General features: G+C 40.7%; 1 protein-coding gene across 1 annotated transcript in view; it reads right to left on the bottom strand.

The window, feature by feature from the left end:
* Window positions 1-16,241, bottom strand: part of fmn2b (formin 2b) — a 451,369-nt gene that overhangs the window by 282,747 nt on the left and 152,381 nt on the right. The window contains exon 7 of the mRNA XM_060830804.1: window positions 12,726-12,870. Within this exon, the coding sequence (XP_060686787.1) occupies window positions 12,726-12,870 (145 nt within the window). The remainder of the gene's footprint in view (window positions 1-12,725; window positions 12,871-16,241) is intronic.

Raw genomic sequence — 16,241 nt, 5'->3', positions numbered from 1 at the left:
TTGACTTGTACATCTTTGGACTGAGAGGGGAAACTGGAGTACCCAGAGGAAATCCACACAGACATGGGAAGAATGTGCAAACTCCACACAGGCAGTCACCCAAGGCTGGAACTGAACCTGGGTCCCTGGCGCTGTGAGGCAGCAATGCTAACCACTGAGCCACCATGCCGCCCGTCTTTGTCTTAAAAACATTCAATGAGGTAGCCTCAACTGCTTCACTGGGCAGGGTATTCTAGATTCACAACCCTTCAGTAAAGACGTTCCTCCTTAACTCTGTCCTAAATTTGTTCCCCCTTATTTTGAATCTACACCCTCGAATTCTAGCTTCACCCTCCAGTGGAAAAAACATCCCTGCTTCTATCTTATCTATTCCCTTCATAATTTTATGTTTCTAAAATATATCCCCTCTTTGGGACTATACTCATTGGAATTTAGAACAGTCTACTCAATCTCTTCTCATAGACCAACCCTCTCAACTCTTTAATCAACTTAGTTAACTACTCTGCACCTCCTTCAGTGCTAGTACATTGAGTAGCACATTCAGTGCTACTCAAGTAAGGAGACTAAAACTGTAAACAGTACTCCAGGTGTGGCCTCACCAGCACCCTATACAGCTGTAGCATAACACCTCTATATTTAAACTCCATCCCTCTCGCAATGAAGGACAATATTCCATTTGCCTTCTTAATTACGTGCTGCACCTACAAACAAACATTTTGTGGTTCATGCACAAGGACACCCAGGACACTAGGCACAGCAGCATGCTGCAATTATTCACCATTTAAATCATAGTCCATTTTGCTGTTATTCCTACCAAAATGGATGACTTCACATTTACCAACATTATACTCCATCTGCCAGACCCTTGCCAACTCATGTAACCTATTATATCGCTCTGCAGACTTTCAGTGCCCTCTGCACACTTTGCTCTCCCTCTCATCTTAGTGTCATCTGTGCATTTTGACACATTACTCTTGGTGTACACTACCCAACTCTAAACCCTCTATGTAAATTATAAATAGTTGCAGTTCCAACACTGATCCAAGGCACACCACTAGCCACCGATCAATTCTTTGCTCTCGGTTAGTTAACCAATCTTCTATCCATGTTAATTCATGACCCACAATGCTGTGCATTTTTGCCTTACGTGCCTTTTGTGCCGCACCTTGCTGAGAGACCCAGATGCGCCACATCCATCAGCTCCCCATTGTCCACTGCATTTGTAATGTCCTCAAGAATTCCAGTAAATTAGCTAAACATGATCTGCCTTTCATGAACCCATGTTGCATCTGCCCACTGTGACAATTTCCATCCAGATGACTCGCTATTTCTTCCTTGATTATAGACCAACCTCTGTAAGGTCACCCCTCAAGCCTTCTACACTCCAGGAAAAAAGGTGTTGTTTGTTTCTTATAAAGAATGATTTATAAATTATGTTGGAGATTTAGTCCAAGCTCCTCCTCCAATTTATTGAACATTAGCATAACTTTCTATCCTTTTCTCTCATTATCAAGTCTTCTATTTAATGCACAATAAACATACTAACTTCTTCCAGTAGAAATTTCACACTTTCTTTCAAAAAAAGCTTCCAAGTGTCCTATTCTCCATTATGTCCTCCCTTGCCTTGTTTGTCCTGTCCAGTGCATTACCTTACACACATCCAAGTTGAATTCTTTTTACCATTGATCAGCCCATCTGTATCCTCCTGCAATTTAAGGCTATCACCCCCACTATTGACCACGCCATCAACCTTTGTATCATCTGCAAACTTCCCATTAATCCTCCTCTACTCAAGTCTGAAGATATACTCCAAACAGCAAGGGCCCTACCATTGTTTCCTATGGAACTCCAATGGATACAGGCTTCTGGCACTAAAACACCTCACCACCATTACCCTCTGCTTCCTGCCACACACTAAATTAGTGATCAAATGAGTCCATTAGGCTGTGGGCCAAGTGCTGGAAAATGAGATTAGAAGAGTGAACTGCTTATTTTTGACAAAGTAGACTTGATAGGCCGAAAGGTCTTTTTCTGTATTGTAGACCTACGAAAGACACTGTTCATGAACTGTAATTAGAAAAAAGCATGTGCACAACTTGCAATTAAATAGCATCTCTGAAATCATGTGTTAAGGCACTATACAAGAGCCTTAGGAAACAAACACTGACCCATGCGAGCAGCTAACGAGGAAGAAGGCCAGAAACATAGTCAGAGATGTGGACTTTAAGAAAATATCCTAGGGTTTCAGGTCTTGGTAACTAAAGACGTGACTACCAATGATGGAGCAATTTAGTCCAGAGAATTAGAATGCAGACATTTTAGACAATTATGGGATTGAAGGAGGAGAAGCTTACAAAGGATAGGATCATAGAAGAATTTGAAAATGCAATTTAAAATTTCAAAATCAAATTATTGCTTGACAAGGAACCAATGTAGGTCATTGAGCACATAGGTGACATGTGAACCTGACGTGCAGATAACCAAGATAAACTATCACTGTATTCTAATAGATGAAAGGCTTAACAGACGATCAATTTTTCAATGTATAATTTCAGTTATATCACACTGTAAATTGTTGCTATAAATTCTGTGTTACAATCAAGGCCTCCACTATCACCTGATGAAGGAGTATCGCTCCGAAAGCTAATGTGCTTCCAATTAAACCTGTTGGACTATAAACTGGTGTTGTGAGATTTTTAAGATTTGGAAAGACTGTTTTGGTTGATTTAAAATTTGCAAAAGATAGTTTTCCATGTTCTATCCAAGACTGTATAGGAATAGTCAAGTAGATATGAATGAGCAGTAAAAGCAGTGACAGTAAAAGATGAGCAATGTTATTTAAGTGAGAATAAACAGCAATGTTGGAAAGGGGGGTCGAAATGTCACCTCAGGATTAAATGGAATACCTACACTGTGAACAGACTAGTTAACTCTCAGATTGTTGTTAAAATACATGCTAGTAAAGGTCAGTTCAACGGCAGTTAGAAATTAGTGATGGAAGAAGAATTTACCATTAATTTCTTGCCAGCACCATGACAGATTATAGAAGCCTGACAGTCCAGACCATGGATCATAATCCCAAATCATCTGTAGACATGTAAACTGCAATTACAACATGTTTGTTTTCTTTAAAAAAAAGGTATGTATAGCCAAAAGTTGCCTGAAGATTATTGTTAAAAAAAAAGACACCAGTCCTGGCAAGAGAATTAACTGATGCGCTTGTATTCCAACATCAGTGTGCGCTATGAGGGTCACAGCTCTGACAACAGTCATTTTGAACACCGCAAGTAAAGCAAAAGAGGAAAGGCTGTTGCACCCGCAATGCTGCCAGTAAATCAATGGCAACAGTAATCTGGACAAAAGAGATTCAAATCCACCTACAAAGCTACGTATTTCAAAAATCGACCATTCAAGTGCCAACCTCAAAGCTACCAGTAACCTCCACTGCACCTGCAAGCATGTGCAACCATCCTCTCTTCACAAGTAATCCAAAGATTGATCTTTCATTTCTTTTGGACTCTTAGTTCTAATCTGTGCACGTGTTGTTTCCTATTTCTTCTTACACATAATGAGTTTATTAATTACTATATGTTAACTCAAGGAAGCCTGGTTAAACTGGCTCCTTTTAAAATAATTAATTTGGGTTTGGAACAGAAAGTATTTACAAGGGAAGAGATCTTTTTAAGAGTAACCTTGTTGTGACCAACTGTGTGGGTGGGTCCGTCAACCACCAAGTGGGGCCTGTTTATCCCTCCTCACTTGGGAGCTCAATGTTTTGAGATATCCTTGCCAGAACTTTAAATTGGGAAATCCTGCTCAGGCTCTGGTCGTGACACTGACTTATTTATGATTACACTTGTGCTCAAAAGTTTCAGTTTTGCCATCCAACAAGCATCACGACACATCACAGAAAAAAAAAGTGGGAAAATCCTGAAGGAAAGTAAATTTGAAACTGTTGGAAAAACTCAGTAGGTCTGGCAGCAGCTGTGGAGAGAAAGCAGAGAGAGTTAATGTTTCAGGTCCAGTAGCCCTTCTTCAGCACTGACACTCAGCAGGAATTTCTGATTTCCAGCATCTGCAGTTCTTTTTGTTTCCTGAAGGAAAGTAGCAAGCTTAGAGAAGTATGCTAAATTAAGTTTGAACCCAATGTTCTACTACATGCTCCAATCAATTCCAATTGCTCATGGTCATCATTTACGCTGTGGTCAACCTTTCAAAGCTCTTAAATGGATAACAAGTCAGATTCCATTCTGTGACCTGACACTCAATTGAGAACAATACAGTAAATGAATGATTAATGAGGGGTATAATAAAACTGCAGGGAGGTAATAACCCAATTAGATCATTCAGTCCATTGCATCTCCACTGGCTGAATACATTGGCCTAAATCCAATTCCCACATTCCAGCAACTGGTTCATAACCTTACAGGTTGCTCAGCTCCAGGTACAGATTTAGGTGGCTTTATGACGAGTCGAGGTAGTGATTTCACATTTCATCCATCAGGATGAAAATATTTTCTTCATGACCCACCTTAAATCTGTCCTCTGCTTAGTGACCTCTCCACCAGGTCTTCCCTATCCAAGCCTTATATGATGGATCAAGATTAAAATTTGAACTGGCAGCATAAAGTTTGCATTCTAATAACAGCAATGTTCTAAATGACATATGTAGAAATGAGACTTTGGTACCGAAAAAAACAACAGACTTCATATAACATTATTTTATGTAGAGGATTGCAAGAGAGGTGGTTTTACTAGGAGCTGTACACACACCAAGTATTTGCTGTCATTCCACATGATCTGACATCACTATGGCATGCACATGCTCAGAAAGAAATTCCCACTGGGTGGCAAAATGACCACCTTGGAGTCTCTCAAGCTGCTCGGGTATTCAAAATTGTCTGGTTACCTTACTCAATAAGGAATTAATTGCTGTAATGGATCATAAGGCATGAGAAATGATCTGCCAAAACCACTAATGGGTGCACCATGTTTTCAGCATTTACAGTCATGATGTAAGGATAGGTCTTTGAAGTCTGGTATAATCTAGGTAACATCTAGACACACTGAGCAGGCTACTCAACCCACTCCAAGTGGCAAGGTGCTCCTCTTGTGTTCTCCAAGACTACAGGCAATGAAACTGAAGATGTTCTCAAGATACAACTGTTACACTTCAGCCAGAGCCCTATGAACATCTGCGATTAGCAACTGAAGAGAAGTGACAAACAGTTGCAGAATGCTATAATCCAAGACTGGTATGACAATACAAAAGAAGTTCCTGAGAACATCCATTAATTGAGTCATTCAGGGTTGAACTTGGTATATCACAGTAAGTTATTTTCAAAGGTAAGGAAATCCTAATACCGAAAGCACTACACCAAGATATCATGACCATGGAATACCAAGGGGATCCAACATCCAAGAATGTCATACATGAATCCGTGTACCTCCTAGGACTAAATTAGGATATCCAGCTACTTATGAATTTTATTTACTCACTCATGGGGCATGAGCTTCGGTGGCTGAGTACTGCTCATCTCTAGTTACACTCAAGCGGATGGTGATGAGCTGCACAACATGCCCAGAACAGAAGTGTCAATGACTTTTCTTCATAAGTAATTGTCTATCCATTCTGAGACACAAGACTTTCTTCTGTGAAAGACAGAAAGAACAGAGAGATGCATGACCAGCAAGTAGATAGAGAAGTCCACAACTGGGCACGGAGCAGTGGGTGCAAGTCAGGAATCTAATCACAAACATCTGGACATCTGCAAGGGCTTTAAAATCTGCTCCAGCCTAGATCATATGAAGTCATTGTTGATCATGGTGCTACATTCCAAAGAAACAGAAGTCAGTTCAAACCAATTTATGGCACACCACTAATGCACACACAGTGGGGAGAAAACTCTGATGAAGATGGTGTGAGGATGTTGAACCAAGCTGCCAGCTGACCCCAACCAAAAACACCACAGCCCTTCAGACAGGTGCACAGATCAGACTGAGTTGACAAACCTAAAATGTTAGTTTGAATTACTAATAACGTTAACAGTTTCACCTGTTTATGTATTTTTAAAATTGACTGCACATGCCTTGGCATGACGAAGTATATCTTTTTGTTATTACATTTTTTCTCAAAAAAAAGAGGAAGTTTGCAGTATTTTCTAGTTTCACGGCTCAAATACAACATACTGTGAAGGGACATGCTTGTGGCATCATCATTGACATGTGATCTGGCAACATAATAGGGTCCATTACACATTAAAAGGGCTCCATTAAATGGATTCCTCTTGCAGCATAAGAAAGAATAATGCTGCAATTTACATCTAAACCGCTCAGCTTTAGCCCAGAATCCTCAATGTTACCAAATATTGTTATGTTGTTAGAGGAACTGACATAGCTATCACCTTACCAGGTGCATCAATTAAGAATCACCAATCACTACATCTTTAGGAGACTGAGAGAGATCTGGGTTAATATCAGTTGCTGATATGAAGAAATGATTCCTGGACCCTGGCCCACAGGTAAGTACTGAGGTGACGAGGGGGAAGTGCTTCTTGTGATGGTGTTTGACGGGAGAGGGAGCAAGAGCAAGACAATGATAGGAGGGGGCTGTCTGACAGAGAGTCACTCCAGTTCCTAGCCCACATCACAATGCCCAAGTCTCTCAGTCAGAGGGAGTGGCTGTCCATACTGTTTTAGTGCTGTGCACATCGGATGGTGAGAGGCCCAGTTGCAGATGGATTAGTACTTAGGTGATGGGAGAAGGCTCTAAAGTGGTGATTAATTGGCCACTTATGGGACCTGACCATCATCAAGGCAGGAAAGCTTGACCGTTGAGCTTCCTGCCCAGACCTTCATTCTGGCAGAGGCCTGGGGTTCAGATTCACCATCATTTGTGGCCCTACCCACATATGACTTGTCAATGGAGAGAGAGGATTTCACCCATTCTTATCAAATATCTGACATTAGATTGCTTTTCAGCAAAGCTGAAATAGTGTTGCTGGAAAAGCGCAGCAGGTCAAGCAGCATCCAAGGAGAAGGAGAATCGACGTTTCGGGCATAAGCCCTCCTTCAGCAAATCCAAGAAAAAAATGACAGAGTGGCAAACATTTTCAAACTTTCACTTTCCACAGAACCAATTGATCAAGGCAAAGTTTAAAAGGGGTCAGCTTGCCAAATGAAACAAATTCGCCCTTTTAAAAGGCAGGTTTAAACACTGTCTATCTCTAGCAATGTCATCTTGTCTTTCATTCATCAGGACCAACAAGAAATCCAACTTAGAAAGGGAAAATCAATTTATACGGCACAAGGAAGCAGCACAGATTGGTTGGAGTGTGGTTAGTATGCAGGCACAGCAGAAGTGGTTAACCTTAGCTGGAACACCACAGATCAGAGAGACTGATCGGACAGAGAACTGCCAAGAGGAACACATCGGTAAACCTTTCCTCAAACTGAAAAAAAATTGAAGTTGGAACACACTAATTTTCCTTCCACAACAAAAAGTGTGCTGAGTGCTTAGATTCATGCAGCTTCTAGCTATTCCATTTTCCTTCCAAGACTTTCACAAAATGGAGAGTTGAGACATTGAATAGTTCCCAATAAATTGCATAATACTTAGAACTGAAAAGCACAGCATTGGAACAAAAACATACTTACAGCATTCCACTTACATGGGAGATGCAAAAAAGGAGACTGGACTGGTCAGGATTATGGACAGTAATGACTGTAGATGCTGGAAATCAGTCAATAAATGTGAGATTTGAAGAACCTCCCCACACCCCCCACCCCCATCACCATCCCACCTACACTTACCTCCACCCTGCCACCACCACACACCCCCTCCTCCACCCAACCACCCTCAGCCAAAACCAAAACCATTTACTTCTGGGCTCCCCTCCCCAGTCCTGAAGAAGGGTCTTGGCCTGAAACATTGACTTTCCTGTTCCTTTGTTGCGGTCTGACCTGCTGTGCCCTTCCAGCTCTGGTTAGCATTAATGTTCTGGCGGGGGAGTCTCATTAGAAACCTATAACATTCCAAAAGGTTCAGGCAGGGAGAACACAGAAAGGATGTTTCCAATGACTAGGGAGTCCAATATCTGGGTTCATGTTCTAAGGGTTTGGATTGAGATAAGGAGAAATTTCTTCACCCGGAAAGTGGTAAGGAAGTGGAATTCTGTACCACAGAAGCAGTGGAGGTTAAAACATTGAATGTTTTCAAGGAGGAGTTACACATAGGTCTTGGGGCTAAAGGGATCAAAGGGTATGTGGAAAAATGCAGAGACAGCGTACTGAGTCATGAAGGGCTGAATGGCCTACTCCAGTTCCTCATTTCAATGATTTGATGATATCGGTATATTGCACAGACAGAACTACCTGGTGATTGGTGTAAAAAGCAGGAGATGGAGTGGGTGGATGAAATCTCCAGGAATAAGCCCAGCAACGGCAACCCTTTAGTGGAAAATATTCTTAATCTTCATTCCAAATGACATCACGTTAAGAGATTCAAGATCACACCAGACATAAATAACCCATTCCACAAATTGTTCAAGCTAATTGGTATGGTTGCATCCTACATAGGCAGAGGAACACTAAAATATCTCTCACACCATGTCAAGCAATATTTTCCTTGAACCTGGTCAACTGCTCTGATGCAAGATTAGAGACTTGACATTTCTTCCCTCCCTGCACAGATGCTGACTAACCTGCTGAGTATTGCTAGCATTTTCTGGTTTCATTTTCAAGCAATGTAACTGCCTGAACAGGCAGAGTTCTATTATTGACATGAAACCGCCAACAAAACATGTTGGGAACCTTCAATTGACAAAGGGGCATGCAGCCAAACATTTTTTAAAAAGCACAATACTTAATGCAAAAGACTCTGAAGGTCTCCTGACTGCACTTCAAACCAACAACAGTATTGCTTCCATCTTTAGCAAAGTTCTCATTTGGGAGTCCTCTGGAAATCTCTTTCCAACACAAGGAACAGATGAATTTCTGAAATCCTGGTGCACAATTTATAAAATTACTGCCATCTGTTTCAAAACAGCAGATAGTTTCCTCTTTCAACCATTCAAGACCACCTTCACGCCATCCAAACTAGTTTTGATATATTTTAGGAGCAAAATACTTTTGAATCAGAAGCAGTCACACAACATTTCCTGAAACTGGAAAGATGATATTCTTCTTTTCTATTCATGGCTGATCTTTTACACTTCCCATTAAACCATTTGACAATTTCTTCCAATCGGTTTGCCATTTCCATTACTTCACTCACACAGAGTTTCATCCCTTCGAACTATCATGAATGCTTGCCAACACACATGGTTCTTACCCTCAGTTTTCATCATCTCTCCAGTCATTTTCTCAATTGCCCTGTTACAGAGAGGTCACAAGAGGAAAGGGAAAGTTGGGCTGGATGTTGACGACCTTTTCATATTCCACCCTGTCAGTTGGTCATAGATCACAACTAAAGTCATCCTAAAGACACTCAGTTTATCATTAATATGACTGTTAATAATCAAGAGGCAATAATCATGCAAAATTAAGTTTGAATTGAATGAGTGAGTGAGTCAACATGTTAAACAGTATAAAGTAGTAATAGGCTTTGTGTAAACTAAAATGTGCAACAATACAGACTGTGTACAGGATCGTTATAAAAAGCAGAGTTCAAATCTCTGCATGACTCAATTCAAGGCAAGAGGAAAGAGTGAGCTTGATTTGCTTACTTTCAAGAGGATCAAAGCGGACCAACAGATACCAGTTGAGGTCACATTTCTTTCACCTAATTAACTAGATGAGCATAATTGCAAGGTCAGTTGGACATTTTGCCTCTAAGTTAATGCTTTCCAGTAGAAATGATCTTCAAGTAATTTACATCAGCGTCTTAACATTGTGAATAATGGTAACTAGACAAGCATAATCAGGTGCATTAATTCCAACATGAAATAAATGTAGAAGTTTTAACTCAGCAGAATGCTGAAATGATCATACAACTAACTACATTGATAAAAATGGTCTAGCTAACTCACCCTTCTACCAATAAAAACACTTACCTTGATTTAATCCCTGCCCTCCCTTTCACTGTTTGATCACACAGCATTGCCCTTTGTGAGGGGCATTGCTGGTCACTGGCCACTCGGGTGTTTTCCTATCTTCCTGGTGGTGGAAATTGAATAAAGACTCGTACACCTTGTGTCTCTCACTGTGTCTCACACCTGCACACACACACCATGGGTGCTGGGAAAAAATAAGCACTACCGCAGTTAGGTGGTAGTGTGGGAGTTAACAAAAAAAAACTTGAGTGTAAAAAAAACAAAAAAAAACTTACCTTTTCTGCTTACTACAGCAAACAACCTAGAATCCAAATTATACTTTTATATTTCCAAAACCCTTGGCCTCACTGCTCAACCCAGAATTCCATTTGAGTATTAATACAATTGAGCATGGACTACATCTTTCTTTACATTTTCTTCCTAATTGGCACCCATGTGGATTTACCAGAATCATGTTCACTACCTATTTCTTTGATCTCATTATGAATGATGCAGAGACTTAAAATCTTGTTCACTGAATAGTCTAAATTTTCAAAATCTTGAAGTGGGGGGGGTGGGGGGTAAAGAGGGTGGGAACATTCCACCTAGTTGAATATCTAGTGTCAAAAGAACTATTTTGCCTTCCACAGAGATGCCTGTCCTTCTTTTGAGCTTCAGTAATCCATAAACAAAAGATGATATTTGGTGGTGCCTTCAAAGCTATAAAACAGCTTCAAAGTGACAGCTTCATCATCAATACTCTTCTGACTCAGGAATATAATGCAGTTTCTCATGTATGTGTGAAGGGCTGCTTTAAAGAAAAAAATCATTAAGGAAGGATGACCTTCACCAGCTACCCATGTGAAGGGAACAGTGAGCTCACTTTCATGAACCGTTACAGTCCATTCGGTGTGCAACGTGGGTGCAGGAGAGGGGGAGCTCCAGGGCAGTCATAACCATCAGTGTGAAACACCAACAATCTTTTCCAGCCTGATCTCCAAGCGACTATGACATCGTTCATTATTTGGTGCTTTTGTTTTTACTTCAGGTGTTTGATCAATATTTGTAGAGAGGTCTGCTGATCTTGAAACTGCCCGTACTATTTAGCACCTTGGCCATTTCATCTACCCTTACACACAAAAAAAAATCAAGAAAAAAATCCCTGATGGAAGGGAAAGAGAAGGAAATTGGGTAAATGATTCCTACCACATAACACTTTTTAAGAGCCGCATATTCAATTTGGCAGCTACAGTGCGATATACTTACATATGCCACAATGAGAAACATTTTGAACTATACTGAAACATCAGTCACAGAGGAACTTCTGTTAGAGAAGGGTAGGGGAAGCTTAAGGAATGAACCAAGATCACATCTCAAACTGTTACTTTCCATTTTCGATCATTACATTCATCGAAATTAAAAGATTTTCTATTAAAGGGGAAGCCTCAGGGCTCTGACAGAAGTGAAACAAAGATGCCAGCTGACCTCAAAAGAAAGTTGCCTGCAAAGATCGAGTGTATGGGTCTCCCCCTTTCATGATATCAGCCCTACCCTTGCTCTGAGTTAATAGGTTCTTCAAGAGTTCAGTAACTTGGGTGACATTTAAACAGTGGGCTCATGCTCGAAACGTCGAATTCTCTGTTCCTGAGATGCTGCCTGGCCTGCTGTGCTTTGACCAGCAACACATTTGCAGCTGACATTTAAACAGAGTAACCACATTGAGGTATTCTCAGACATCAAATCAGTGAATCAGAATTCTTCACAGAATTAAATAAGTCGCTCGAATATACACAAGGGATTGGGTAGAAGTTGAAATATTAGACTTTCAAAATATTTGAAAAATATATACTTTTCATGGAGAAATGATATTCCACAAACTTGACTTTCCTCAGGGAAATTGAGAGTGTTCATTAGTAACATCAACTTCAAAAATCCAGAGCACCTCTCTAAACAATATCAAGATACTTTTACATTTGAGCCAAATAGCTTAAAGGCAGATTTTCAAGAGTTGTGATTTCTACTGGTTTATAGACTGGCAGATGGGTGGGGGATTGGGGGTGGCTCAACAGCTCTCCCTATGGGAAGGCATAGAACCATCAAGAGCAACTTAGGGGTTTCCAGCTTTAACTGAGCATGTGTGGCCTCCATGTATTTTCATCAGATGTCAGTGTGTCTTGACAGAGATGACCGACAGAAACAGGGCATTTCGGATGCAAGCATATTCAAACTTTGGGTTAGTCCAGAGACATCAACATTGGAATGCTGGAAATTTCAAAACAATGGGAGAAAGACAGGGTGACCAGCCAATATTGGAAAGGGAAACATTCAACTACATGCAGCTGTGCTCATTCCTCAGAGCTCCTCAAATGGCCTATCACGCATACCTAACCCAAGATTATTTGCTCTTTGGAAAGAAAGGCAATATTTAATATTGTACTGTACATGAGCTCAGTCTGCGTGGGTTTCCTCCGGGTGCTCCAGTTTCCTCCCACAAACCAGAAATGTGCAGGTTAGGTGAATTGGACATGCTAAATTGCCATAGTGTTCAGGAGTGTGCAGGTTAGTTGCATTAAGTTAGGAGTAAATATAGGGTAGGTGGATGATTCTTCAGAGGGTCAGTGTGAACTTGTTGGGCCAAAGGACCTGCTTTCACACTGTAGAAAAAAGAATTTCTGCGAAGGAGAAGATCATTACCTGTTTGGTTTTTGTTTTGCTGTAGGTATCCAAAATCGGCTTCTTCCTCTCCTTGACAGCTGATTTTGAAAAGTAGTTTTCCAGCTCCTGGATATTAATGGAGGGCTCTTCGAGTGCTGCCCAAATTGGCAAGGTTTCCGTTTCCCTATATAAAACAAAACAAAAATTCGCTTTAGATCAGGAATATTCTTAAAATCAAAAATTTCTTGATTTGAAGAACAATCAAGTGCTGACTTGCAAATTATTTAAGGAATATCATTCCAGGCACTCATGGGCAGTTGTAAGGTGAATGCTTTATTTTAGCATCTCAGCATAAACGAGACAAGGAAGTTTTGCAATCGGGCAATGTAATGGGAAACCAGCAATTGCTATTTCACTAATCGATTAAAAAACTCTTCAGGTTAAAAACTTTTAAGGAAGTGTTTCCAGCAGCTGGCTGCAGATTAAACCCTGGTAATCCTCCAGTCATTACATCATGCCTTAACAGAATAGATCGCAGATGTTGAACATGATATCCAACACCAAAACAAAAACTACTTCCAAAACAGCAGCAGTCGGGACATATTGTCAGGAAAAAAATAATTAGCTATTTAGCATTTCACTTTTTCTTTTGAAATAAAACAAAACTGAAATACATGGAATTAAACTCAAAAAACTGAAATTTGGGATTCTACCAAAAACCTCCTTCACAGCTAAACTATCAACTGAGCAGTGCAGCAAAATATTTTATTTGCATTCACTTTGGATAAAATGGAATGTAAAGCAATAGTTAGGCAGCAATAAAAATTGTTAAGAATTCTGGAGCTGAAATGGCAGCTGCTAGTAGATCTGCAGCTGAAAGCATTATGTGGATCAGTACTTCATTTCTGGATCTCCTGCTCAAACTCCCAATACTGCAAGTTTACAAAATTGCCCAAATTTTCACAAGCGTAGATTATGGAGAAAATAATAACAGTCCATTGCGTCTGTTCTGGCTCTTGAAACTTTCCTGTTCAGGTATTATTGAAGCAGCTGAAGATGATTATATATAGACACTACCTAAAGCAAATCCAGCAATGATATGCTGGGACTCCAGTTATTGATCAACAACTTTAGCCACTTTCCACTGTTTTGGTCTAATCTGAAACAACAAAGACTTTTCCACACCCTTAGCCCCTCTGACTCCAAATCAAAACTCACAACGTCGGCCCACCCATCTTCAGCTGTAATCTTCCCTCTATAAGATCTAAAATTGGGATTCTTGCTGATGATTATGCAACGTTCAGCAAAGTTTACAACTCCAGGTACTTCAGCAGTCATGTCTAAATGCAACAACACCTGGACTCATTCCGATTGGGACGATAAGTGGCAAGTAACATTTATGCCACACAAACGCCAGGAAGTGACAACCTCCAACAGGAGAATCCAATCAATCATTCCATACCATTCAATGCTACTACCATCACTAAATGTTCTACTATCAATGTCCTCACTAAATGTTCTACTACCATTGATGATAAACTGAACTGGACAAGCTATATAAATACAATGGTTCCAAGAGCAGATCATAAACTGGGAATTTTGTGCCAAGTTCTAACTCCCTAAAGCCTATTCACCATAACCAAAGGTCAACAGTGCGATGGAATACTCTCCACTCTTTACAGCCGATTAATCAATTTTACGTAGCACTGGCGTCACAATCCTATCCCCCAGCGACAGGATTGTGACTAGTTCCAGGTGTCACACATTTGAAAAGTTGTGAAGACTTGGAATAAGGTACAGAGGAGATTGATGAGACTAGTACTGAGGAGGGCAGAGAATAGAATTACATGGATGTGCTGGAGATGGCAGCGTCATCAGCATCCACGACCTTCTTTTTCCTTTTCTCTTCCATCTTCCTTTTTTTTTAAAAACGCGCTGTTCAGCAGCAACGACAAAAGACGCAGCCTGATGTGACCAGTGGCAAGAGTAACATGATCAGGCTGTAAGGCAACGAGAACAAGCTGCCTGAGGGCAGCAGTGGGGACAAGGACACACCCAAAGCAGTTGGGGGGCGGTGTGTAGGGGACAGTGTTGAGCACTGAGAAGAGTGCAAGACCAGCATGGCCAGACCCTTACAGACAGTGGTATTGATCTGTTAACAGTTGCTTCTTTGTTTTTGTTCCTTTTAGGAAGGACTGTAATGTTTATCTATTTTAAACTTTGTTTCTTATTTCTCTGCTTTGTACCCAAGATGGTGCCAAACTTGGCAACTTGTAGACTTTTCACTGTACCCGTGTGACGGTAAACCTAGTTCAGATTGATAGGGAGAAAGCAGCCCACTCGATTAACACACCGAACACTTTCAAGGTGCACTCCAGCATCAGCAGCAATACACTACAAACCGCACTACAACAACTCACCAAAATTCCTTTTAAAGCACCTTGAAAATCTGCAACCTCTCCAGAACATTCCTGTGGGTGTACCTACATCACATGGAAGGGAACAGTTCGAGTCCTTCATCTTTTTGGATATTTTCTAACCAACCTGCTCAGAGACGATATTACACACCATTTCAACTTAGGGCTCCTAGCTCAAGAGATAGTGACACTACCACTTGGACTTTATCTTTGCAAGGGCAATTAAGAATGGGCAAAACTGGCCTAGACAGAGAAGCTTGTACCCCATTAATAAATAATTTCCCATGCCCATTCTCCAAAACATTCATTTTGATTCCTTCTGGTATTTACTCAATTATCTTTTGAATGTTACTATTCAATCTACTTCCACTACCCTTGCAAGTCATCACTTTGTTTAAATAAAAAGTGAACATTCCTTATGCTAGCTCCGATTCTTCCTCAGCTCACTGACAAATTGGTGCATTCTGATTCATCACTTGACTGCCCTGGTGTTGCGACTGCCAGATTTTTGTATGACACTTTGGGCCCTCCTTAAAATAAAGGTAAAATCAAATGAATCATGTGATCTGTTCGGATTTCTATGCAATAACACGCCTGTGTATCATAAACACAGAGGCTCTTGTCGAGATCGACTACAAAGAGTTGTGAAATATTCATATCCGAAAGCAAAAACCAACAGGAGCTGTTTTTACTGTGTACAGAGCACCATTGACTGGAATGTTGGACAGTAGAAAAAAGCTCTTGTAGAAAAAAAGACAACAGCTGGTCCCTTGAAAAATACCTGGCAAAGCATGGGAGGCAATATGGTTCCTGTTAAAAGGGACAAATCCTGTGGGTAAAGACTCCAGAAGACTTGTGCTGGACAGGCTGGGATGCAAAATCAATGAGGACCTTATTCCGGAAGGTCAGTGCAAGGATTCTCGAAAAACTGAGGGAACCATCTTTCGACAGTGACTCAAATATTATGACTCCGTGAAACAGGGAGTGAGTGTGGATGGTTTCAGATAACAACAGCAGTCCTGCAGAGAGCGGGTCGTAATGTGCATGTGTATATGGGATTCTTTGGCAAATTAAACACCAGTGAGGGGTTTTCATGTCAAAAACGGGGGGTACAAACAGTAATTTGATAGCGTTATAG

This window comes from Hemiscyllium ocellatum, chromosome 10 (assembly GCF_020745735.1).
Source record: "Hemiscyllium ocellatum isolate sHemOce1 chromosome 10, sHemOce1.pat.X.cur, whole genome shotgun sequence".
NCBI lineage: Eukaryota > Metazoa > Chordata > Chondrichthyes > Orectolobiformes > Hemiscylliidae > Hemiscyllium > Hemiscyllium ocellatum.
The sequence above is the reverse complement of the archived record's forward strand: the minus strand, read 5'-3'. Positions and strand labels throughout refer to the sequence as shown.